Source organism: Onychostruthus taczanowskii, unplaced genomic scaffold, assembly GCF_017590055.1.
Source record: "Onychostruthus taczanowskii isolate IOZ18803 unplaced genomic scaffold, ASM1759005v1 scaffold112, whole genome shotgun sequence".
NCBI classification, from domain to species: Eukaryota; Metazoa; Chordata; class Aves; order Passeriformes; family Passeridae; genus Onychostruthus; species Onychostruthus taczanowskii.
In genome coordinates, this window is record NW_024497852.1 from 1,211,242 (window position 1) to 1,221,460 (window position 10,219).

Here is a 10,219-nt window from a genome sequence, read left to right on the forward strand (position 1 = left end):
CAGCACACGCCGGGAGCCACAGACGCCCCTGGACAGCGCCTGGTCCGCGCGGGGCGCACTGGGAAGTGTAGTCCCGGCTCTGGTGAAATCCCGTTAGCGGCGCTGCCCGCAGCGGGCCTAGAAGACTACACTACCCAGCATGCCCCGCAAGGAGAGGGTGCACATCCTTCCCACCTCTTCCCCCCACCCGCTCTGCCTTCTGGGAAACAGAGTGCGCACGGTGCGGCGCCGGGCGAGCAGTGCCGCTCCCGGGACTACAATTCCCATCATCCACCGCGCGTGCCGCTCCGCCCCGCCCGGCGCCATTTTGTTCCGCGGCGCAGCCTGAGATGGCGGCCGGGCCCGGGCGGTGAAGGTCCCGCCGCGCTGAGGGCAGGGGGGTCCCGCCGCCCCCCGCCCGCCCCGCGCCGCGCTGGGGCCGCGCCGCCGCCGCCGGTCCATGGCCTGGAGGCGGCCGCTGGCGCCATGGACCTGCGCACGGCCGTGTACAATGCGGCCCGCGACGGGAAGCTGAAGCTGCTGCAGAAGCTGCTGGGCAGCCGCAGCCGGGAGGAGCTGGAGGCGCTGACGGCGGGGCCCGGCGGCGGGGGCGGCCCCGGGGCCGGCAGCACCCCGCTGCTGATCGCGGCCCGGCACGGGCACCTGGAGGTGGTGGAGTACCTGCTGGATCACTGCGGGGCCCGCGTGGAGGAGGGCGGCTCCGTCAGCTTCGACGGTGAGACCATCGAGGGGGCGCCGCCGCTGTGGGCGGCCTCGGCTGCGGGGCACCTGGGCGTGGTGCGGAGCCTGCTGGACCACGGCGCCTCGGTGAACCAGACCACGCTGACCAACTCCACCCCGCTGCGGGCCGCCTGCTTCGATGGGCACCTGGAGATCGTGCGGTACCTGGTGGGCGAACGCGGGGCCGACCTGGAGGTGGCCAACCGGCACGGGCACACGTGCTTGATGATTTCCTGCTACAAAGGGCACCGGGAGATCGCCCGCTACTTGCTGGAGAAAGGGGCCGATGTGAACCGGCGCAGCGTGAAGGGAAACACGGCCTTGCACGACTGCGCCGAGTCGGGCAGCCTGGAGATCCTGCAGCTGCTGCTCCGCTCCAAGGCCCGCATGGAGAAGGACGGCTATGGCATGACCCCTCTGCTCGCTGCCAGCGTCACCGGCCACACCAACATCGTGGAGTACCTGATCCAGGGGGGGCTGCAGCAGGACGAGGCTGCGGGGACCCGCGCCTCAGCTGGGAGCCATCAGAGGGGCTGCAGTGAAGAGGGCTGCGAGGGCTGCGGTGCTTCAGCTTCCGCTCAGGACGAGGTCCCGAACGTGTTCTGCACTCGAGAGGCTGCAGTGGAAGCGCTGGAGCTGCTGGGCGCCACGTTTGTGGACAAGAAACGAGACCTGTTGGGAGCGCACAGGTACTGGCGCAGGGCGATGGAGCTGCGCTGCGAGGGCGGGAAGTACCTGCCTAAGCCCGAGCCCCGGCAGCTGGTGCTGGCCTACGACTACGCGCGGGAGGTGAGCTCTCTGCAGGAGCTGGAAGCGCTGATCACGGACCCCGACGAGATGCGCATGCAGGCGCTGCTGATCCGGGAGCGCATCCTGGGCCCTTCCCACCCCGACACCTCCTACTACATCCGTTACCGCGGGGCCGTCTACGCCGACTCCGGCAACTTCGAGCGCTGCATCAACCTCTGGAAGTACGCCCTGGACATGCAGCAAGGCAACCTGGAGCCCCTCAGCCCCATGACTGCCAGCAGTTTCCTTTCCTTTGCCGAGCTTTACTCCTACGTGCTCCAGGACCGTTCCAAAGGCGCTTTAGCCACCCACCTGGGCTTCTCCGACCTCATCGGGGTGCTGAGCAAAGGGGTCCGGGAGGTGGAGAGGGCCCTGGTGCACGGCAAGGACCCCGTGGCCGACTCGGCGCAGTTCACCAAGACGTTGGCCATCATCCTGCACCTGGTTTTCCTGCTGGAGAAGGTGGAGTGCAGCCCGGAGCAGGAGCACCAGAAGCGCCAGACCATCTACCGCCTGCTCAAGTGCAGCCCCCGCGCCAAGAACGGCTTCACCCTCCTGCACATGGCCGTGGACAAAGACACCACGACGGTGGGCCGGTACCCCGTGGGCAAATTCCCATCCCTGCACGTGGTGAACTTGCTGCTGGAGTGCGGGGCGGACCCGGACAGCCGGGACTATGACAACAACACCCCCCTGCACGTGGCTGCCCGCAACAACTGCCCGCTGATCATGAGCGCCCTGATGGAGGCCGGGGCGCACATGGACGCCACCAACGCCTTCAAGCAGACGGCCTACGAGCTGCTGGACGAGAAGCTGCTCACCAAGAGCACCATGCAGCCCTTCAACTACATCACCCTCCAGTGCCTTGCTGCTCGCGCCCTGGACAAGCACAAGATTCCCTACAAGGGATTCATCCCCGAGGAGCTGGAAGCCTTCATTGAGCTGCACTAGGGTGTGACAGACGACGGTGCCCAGCCTGTCCCACCCCGCTGAGGTTGTGCAGCTGGAGGGCTTGGGCTGGCTGTGCCAAAGTGCCCAGGGCTGTCGCTGTGCTGAGCTTTGTCCCCATCTGTCACCACCCAGCTGGCGTGTCGGGGCAGAGGGAGGAGGAGGCCCTAGAGCTCATGGCTGTCCCTCGTTGTCACCTTCAGGTACCAGCTCTCTGCAGTGCACTCTGTCCACGGAGGCCACAGCCCCTGCCCTTCCCCAAGCCACCGTCGTGTCCTGAGAAGGAAGGAAACGGAGATTCCCTGGGACCTGCTGCCTGTCCCGTTAGTGCTGGATTAACTCAGTGTTCAGCTTTGGAGCAGCTACACATCCCCCACGTGCTCTGGCCCTTCCCACCCCACACACAACAGATAGAAAGTGAGTGAGGAATGAAACACCCTCCAGTTAATCCCTTCCCCTCCCTCCTGTCAGGTTTGGGACAGCCCATGCCCAACAGCCGAGGGGCTCGTGCTCTGCCCAGGGATGGCACAGGGCTGGGTGTGCTGAGGATGGGGTTTGTCTCTCTCTCGGTTGGCCAAGTAGCACATGGTGTTAAAGGCCTGAGATTTCCATGATTGTGCATAAAGCTGGGATGTTTTTTCTCTCGTAGAGCCAGGCCCTATCTATGCTGCAAGACTTCTCCAATCCTGTAAGATAGAGGAAGGTCAGTTCTGGTTATACAGTTTCATCCATAGATGTTGTAGTTTATGAATGGGGAGGAAAAAACTACTTTAAGAACGAAATCCTGACGTGGTGTTCAGGCCCTTGGCTTGTCCATTCCACACCCGTTTGCTCCATTCCCAGCACGTCCGTGCTTTGGCTCCAGAGGGCAGCAGGGATTGAGCTGGAAGGGTGGATGGTTTGGGAGCCAAAACAGCACATTTGGAGCTATTTTCAGAGCTGAGCTCCTGCAAGCCCTTTAGGCCAGGAGGTACCTGCAGTGTGGAGGTGCTTGGAGGGGTTATGAAAGCAGGTGAGTGTCTGTGGTGGGTTTGCACCAGGATGGGCTGAAGGAAGAAGCAAGAAATGAAAGTTTAAGGTGCCTCCTTCTGAGGTTTTAGTGTCATGTGCTTGGGCTCTGTTACTGCCCCATTCTGAGACCTCAAGCAGTGGGTTCTTAGCAGCTGGTTTGGGCTTTTGAGTCTTCTTTTTTCTTTTTTTTTTTTTTTTTTTTTTTTTTTTTTTTTTCTTTTTTTTTTTTTTTTGGTAACTTCCCTGAGGATGGTGCTACTTCCAAGGTGGAATTTGAAATCTCACCTGGCTGCTGTTTGGACAAGCTCCTTCCTTTGATGAGGATCTGCACACACACACACCTTGTTTTTAACTCTGTAGTCTCAGGGCAGGTTTTTGCCTCTGTGAGCAGACCCCTCTGTGGTGGAAAACAAAGAGTTTCCAGCAGTTTGTCCCTGTGCAGGCGGTGATGGGCAGCCTGTGGCTCCTTCCCTGGCCCTGAGCAGGCTGGGAAGCACAGCTGAGGGGGGAAGCAGCTGCCTGGAGCTCTGGGAAAGGTCCACCTGGGAGAGCAGACCCCTGGCCCCACCCTCGCTCTCTGTGCTACTGAAGCTTCTCCACTTGTATTTATCAGCCTCAATAACCACGCTCTCTGCCCCTTCCAGTTATTGTAGATCTGCCAGTACCTTTTGCAGTGTTAACTATAACATTTATTTATAAAGCGAGGAGGTTTAACTTGAATTGAGCTGTAAAGTGCAGAGTTAGTTTAGCTGCCTTCTATTTTTTTTTTCCTTTTGGCTGAAACCTGAACTAAACTGCAGGAATGGGATTTGTTCCTTTGTGAGCTGATGAGCGCTCTTAACTTTAAATAATAAAACAGAAAATGGCTGCTAGAATGCAAGTGCCTTGGACTTCTTGCTGATAAGCCTCTATATTCAGGTGTTTCCCTCTGTTTTCAGTTTGTTTCCCAGAGATGGGACACTGTGGGTATGGAATCCTGGGGTGTTTGCAATTAAACAGGTGTGATTGGTTCATTTCATGGTTACTCCTGTGAAAAACCGATCTGTGCTGCACTGACCAACTTCCCCTGGAGAAGACTAACACTGACACTGCAATGACACCTCCTCTTCCATGTTTTGCCTCATATTTTGGTGCAAATCAAACAACGTGAGAGGATCTGTGTTGACTCGGGTGTTACCTGCCTTACACGTGGGGACAGGGGACACAGCGAGCAGGAACAGGGACATCAGTTTGGTGTCCAACCCCAAATCCATCAGGGATGGTAAAAACAGAGGAATTAATGGTACTGGAGTTAGTCCCACACAGGGACCTGGACCCCAAAACTGCTAGGTCTTCCCCAGAGAGGGTGGGTGGATAAAATACTGGAATGTTTGTCCTGTCGTTTATTGCTCCATCCTTAGTTCTTGATGCCCTGATGAAGGATGGTGCCTTTGTGCTAAGAATGCCACAGGAGCAGTGTCTGTAGAGCCTGGGCACGTGCTCCTTGTTCCTCCTGTGCTGCAGGTGATCTCCAGCTGTGGAGAGCAGCTGCCAGGAGCCAGGTGCCCTCAGGGCAGTTCCATCTGCACCCACGGCTGCTGGCAGGAGAGAGGTGGCAGGGAAGGGTGTTAATCCAGGCAGGAGCAGCTCTGGAGCTGGGCTCTTGTGCTCAGGGAGCTGGGGGATCCAGTCAGGTGCAGCAGCCCCAAGGAGGAGAATATTCTGTGTGACGGAAGAGGCTTCACTTTTTTTAAACCCATAAATAATCTGTAATTACATAGAGGGCCCAGCAATTAAATGTTGATAGTAATTACAGGGTGGAAGAAATCGCTGCATGATTTAGGGGTAATTACACTGAACAGGCCTGATTGACTGTAGGGCCAGCTCCATGTGGGCAAAACACAGAGTTGTGGGGAGCAGGGCAATGTTTCAGTGATTATTTTGTTAATTCTTGGACAGAGAGGAGCTTTTTCTCCACTGTGGTGGCTGCAGAGCCTCGTGTACCCCAGACACAGCTCTCCCTCCCCGTGTGTGATCCAAGCTCGCTGGATGTGCCTGTGCTGAGGTTGTTTACAAGCTGGAGCAGCTTCCAGCTGACTAATTTTGCATGATTATTTATAGTAGGAGAGGAGCTGGGAGAGGAGGGATGTGGGAGTGCTCCCAAGGGGAGGGACTGTCCTGCACCAGCGGCAGGGGACAGGAGCTGCAGTGACACAACAACTCTTAGTGGTGCTGTGGGGGAGAGACACCAGGAGAATAAAAGGAGTTGGAGCACTTGGAGGATGCCAGCAGGCTCTGGAAGGAGTGGATGAGTTAATCCGTGGTCACTGGGTCCTGCAGAGTTAAAATCCAATCTTTGGGAGCTGGAAGGCAAGAGCTGGGGGCAGCTCAGAGCCTCCTGCAAGGATTTAAGAACATCTGCCTCACTCAGGGGTTGGCCTGGGGCTCAGAGGGCTCTGGGACCAAGGCTGCAGTCTGGAACGGGGCCTGACAGGACCCAGCTCGGGCAGGGGTGAGCTTGGATCCTCCTGGAACCTGCTGGGGAAGCCACGGAGTGCCAGGAGCACACACAGCCCTGCAGGGACACCTGGAATGGGGTCACTTCCCTGTGCTGGCCCCAGGGGCATCGCCTGAACTCCCGAGCAGCCCGGGGCTGAGCTGCCTCTGGGCTCTGCCCCGGGAGGGAACAGCCCCATTTCTGTCTCGGTGGCTTTGGGGTGACCTCTGCTGACGATCAGGAAAATGGCTGTGCTGGAGCCTGGGAGGAGGAGCGAGGGCCTTGCTCCAGGTGCCCTCCTGCTGTTAAAGCTCAGATCCCTTGCTCAGATCCTGCAAAATTTCCCCTCCCACTCTCCGTTCCTGGGTTTCTCCACCCTTCTGCACTATTCTGCTCACTGGTTTTGGTGGTTCATTCTGCTCTTTCCTGAAAGGCAGCTTCCCAAAGCATCCCTTGCAGATTTTCCCTCAAATCATTTGGTCAGTGCCATCTCCCAGCCTCTCCAGCCAACATGCACAATAGTTTTCCATATATCCCTGACTATCCCTTTTCTAATTCTGCAGGAAAGAAGCAGAGGAACACAAATAAATTAATTAAAAATTATTTATAAAATCTTCAAGTAGTTCCAGACAATCAGGAAAATAATTTTCTCAGTTACTTGAAAATAAGCACAAGGAAAAACAGTTTCAAGAAATCACAACATCATTTTTCCAACAAAAAATGAAGAATTTTCTTTTGTGCTTCAGGAAAATGGCACTCTTGATGTATAGAATAACAGTCCCACTCCCAGCAGAATCACTCTAATCCAGGATTTGAAATGAGTTTTGTCTTTTGGCTGCCCCAGTCAGAGGCTGTGCCTGGATTGCTCCTGGCTGTGCCCTGGCCCAGCCGGGGCAGTTTCCACCTGCATCACGTTGTGGTTCCCGATCTGAACCATGCGGGCGTGCTGGATGATCAGGGGTGCCACCCCTGCCTGGCCTGCTGTCAGGCTGTAGTGGCCTGGGGGCAGCTGTGCGTGGCAAGGGGGAGGACCCCTCTGAGCAGGCGGGGGGTCCATCGGGGCAGGGGGGCACCAGGGCTGAGCTGGTGGCCCTGGTGGCCCTGGCCATGGCGCTGCTGGAGGCCCGCAGGGAGGGGAGCCCAGGCTCAGGGCAGCCAGCTTCTGCTGGGCTTGCTGCTGTTCCCAGCGTGCCTGGAGCTTCCTTCTCTGCAGCTGGTCCCACATGGCTTTCTTCTCCCTGATCTTCTCGGGGTTAAAAGTCTTGTGCACTTTCCTGGGGAAGAGAGGAGAGCTCTCATTGAGGGTGACGAGCACACTGAGCATGCTGGGGATCTGGCTGCTCTCCAGGGCGTTTGCCTTGGGTAGAAATGGGATGACTGAGTCTTTCTTGGAGGGGTCCATGATGGACTGCATCAGAGCAGTGTCTGTCTGGTACAGGCACAGGTTGCAGGGAAAGTACTTGGTCAGCAGCAGGATCATGAAGGCAGAGTTTTCCATGGCCTCCTGGAAGCAAATCATGTGGCTGCGCCCAGCAATGAAGAAATCCTCACTGAGGGTGGCACCGTTGGACACCCCCATGCTCTCCAGCAGGTTCTTGACCTGGTGGGCCACAATCTCATCTTCACTGGCGTGCAGGACAACAAACGTGAAGAACTTGGCACCTTCTGGCTCTGATGGATCCATGGCTGGGGGAGCAGGAGGCCTGGCTGGAGAGGGGGATGAGTGCAAGGGAGAGGGATATGATGGTTTGGAGGGGGATTCCTGAAGAGGAGGAAGAGTTGAGGAGAAGGAATAAGTAGGAGGAGGAAGGGAACAGGTTGAAGAAGCAGCAGGTGCAGAGTTGCAGGGAATGCCTGCTGGAATGTGGGAATCCTGTATGGACACGAGGGCAGGAGCAGTATCCACTGCAGCCCTTGAGTCAGGGACATCAGCAGATAATTGCTTTTCATGCTGCTGTTTATCCTGCCTTTCATCCTGCTTTTCTCCTGGCGTGTGAGGCTCTGTCACTGTGCTGGACGCGTCACTGCTTTGGGTAGCCTCCGAGGGCAGCGGTGTTGGAATGGGGAGAGGGCTGGGCTGGCAGGGACTGACCTGCAGAACCTCCTCTGCCTGGGGCCCTTGGGCAGCTGTGTCCTGCCCAGGGGGAGAGCTGGGTGTGCTGGCCCAGCTGCATTCCTGGGGGCCGTGGCTCTGTGTGTCCCCGGCACGGCTGGGCCAGGGGACACACTCGGGGACAGAGGGCTGCGTGTGAAAAGCAGCTGTTGGTGATGCACTGATCTCCAAACAGCTGGACAGGGAGGAGCTCCCCACAGAGCACAGGGTCCGTGGGCCTGAAAGGTCTGAGCTGCCCCTGATCTCCACTGGTGAGCTGGCTGTGTGAGGAAACCCTGCATCCTCGTGGGATCTCAGCGTCCCAAACCTGTCCCCTGAGCCCCCGCTGGCTGCAGAGCCCTGCTCCTGTTCCTTGGGTGGCATGTTGTTGAGTGTCCCCTGCTGAGCGTCCTCGCTGGCGTGGCAGGCGTTGTCCCTGGCCTCAGGACTGCAGAGCTGTTCCTGTGCCAGCACAGTGTACACCTGTGCCAGCAGCGCCACGGCTCCTGCATCCAGCTGGGGAGGCTGCGGCTCCTCCCCACCTTCCCGCACTCCTGCAGCGCCCAGTTTGATCTGGTGGACGTACTGGGCCGCCTGGTTATCCCTCAAGGCATCCAGACAAATTCTCGCCTCGGTTTCTTGCCCCAGAGTGAGCAGGACCATAGCTTGCAGTAACCTGCTGCAGGGCCCAGGTATCAGGTGCTTCAGTCTGAGTTTGAGGCTCAGCAGTTTCTCTGGCGGGGCCCGGGACAGAATGTTGAACGCGTCCTCGAAGCTGGGCTGCAGCTCAGCGCTCTGTGCCATCTCAGCAGCTGCTGGCCCCCACCACGGCCTGGAGCAGGGATGGGAAAAGCATCTTACGGCCAAGGGCTGCGTGCCTGTGGGGCTGGGGGTGCCCCGCTCGCGCTCCTCGCCCCACACACGCCCGCGCTGCCCAGGGCTCTGCTCGGAGCTGGGGCCTCTCGGTGCTGGGGGTCTGCAGGAGAACAGAGCACAGCGGTCGCAGGGCTGCTGGGGGCACGGGGGGGGCTCCTGGAGCTCACGGGCTGGCTCTCACACCTCCCAAATTATTTTTGCAGCTGTTCCGTGCTTGCAGCTGTGCCAGCGCTCTGTGCGTTATTCCAACTCTGTGATTAAGCAAAGAGCACATTATTCGCGTTCATTTCACATTAATTACAACTGGTTTAAGATAATTGACGAAATAATGCTATATTTAGGTAAATCCAAGTGTCTCCTCCGGGCAGCTGGTTCCAGGGTTCTCACAGGCTCCTTGTGATGGCAGTTGAGGAATAAAACAGGTGTAGAGGAAACCCTTTCCAGCCGATAACCTGTGTTATCAGGGAAGACTCACAGGAAAGAATTCCTTCCCAATCTCCCACCCAACCCTGCCCTCTGGCAGTGGCAGCCATTCCCTGTGTCCTGTCCCTCCAGCCTTGTCCCCAGTCCCTCTGCAGCTCTCCTGGAGCCCCTTCAGGCCCTGGCAGGGCTCTGAGCTCTCCCTGGAGCTTCTCCTCTCCAGGTGAGCGCCCAGCTCTGCCAGCCTGGCTCCAGCCCTGGAGCAGCTCGGGGCCTCCTGTGGACTCTGTCCCAGCAGCTCCACGTCCTTCTTTCATTGGGAGACTTTTATATCCCCATCCACAGGTGATCCCTGAGCCCCTGCACTCACCCCAGGCCCCTGATGGGATTTTAATTAAACCACAGGAGTGTCGGGAGGGGAGGAGCGGGCTCCGCTGGGACACTCGCTGCTGCAGGCGCTGCCTGAGCCCGCTGCAGAAACTTTCCCTATTTAAAGGCAGCCCCAGCAAACGCCCCGAAATAACTCTCAACTGGGGAAAGTTTCCAAGCTCAGTTTTGTTTTCATGTCTCATGAAAACCCTGCAATTGCCCAATGGGCCTCGCTGCCCGGGCCGGGCCAGCCCTGCCCTGTGTGCCCGATGGGCACGGCGGTGGCACGGCCGGGCTGGGGCAGCGCTCGGGGCGAGCCCCGTGCCCGGGAAGGGCAGGGGTCGGCCGGGAAGGGAAGAGAAGGGCAGGGGTCGGTCGGGAAGGGAAGAGAAGGGAAGGGGTCGGTCGGGAAGGGAGCGTACCTGCGGCCGGTGCCCGGGGCAGGCGGAAGCGGCGCGGGCCGGGGCGGAGCGGGGCGGAGCAGGAACCGCGCACCGGAGGGCACGGCCCGGGCCCGG

General features: G+C 58.6%; 2 protein-coding genes across 2 annotated transcripts; one reads left to right on the forward strand and one right to left on the reverse strand.

Annotated features, from left to right (window-relative positions):
• The first annotated feature begins 317 nt into the window (after positions 1–317).
• FEM1A (fem-1 homolog A) lies at positions 318–4,340 on the forward strand. The gene has a single exon (XM_041424566.1). It carries the CDS (start codon positions 466–468, stop codon positions 2,458–2,460), a length of 1,995 nt encoding a protein of 664 aa, XP_041280500.1. The 5' UTR covers positions 318–465; the 3' UTR covers positions 2,461–4,340.
• Positions 4,341–6,599: 2,259 nt separating this feature from the next.
• On the reverse strand, positions 6,600–9,081 carry TICAM1 (toll like receptor adaptor molecule 1). Its single transcript, XM_041424578.1, has one exon. It carries the CDS (start codon positions 8,838–8,840, stop codon positions 6,789–6,791), a length of 2,052 nt encoding a protein of 683 aa, XP_041280512.1. The 5' UTR covers positions 8,841–9,081; the 3' UTR covers positions 6,600–6,788.
• Positions 9,082–10,219: the final 1,138 nt, after the last annotated feature.

What these genes read in the sequence shown, in the direction of transcription:
- FEM1A (XM_041424566.1), top strand. Translation starts at nt 466, where the DNA reads ATGGACCTGCGCACGGCCGTGTACAATGCGGCCCGCGACGGGAAGCTG.
- TICAM1 (XM_041424578.1), bottom strand. Translation starts at nt 8,840, where the DNA reads ATGGCACAGAGCGCTGAGCTGCAGCCCAGCTTCGAGGACGCGTTCAAC.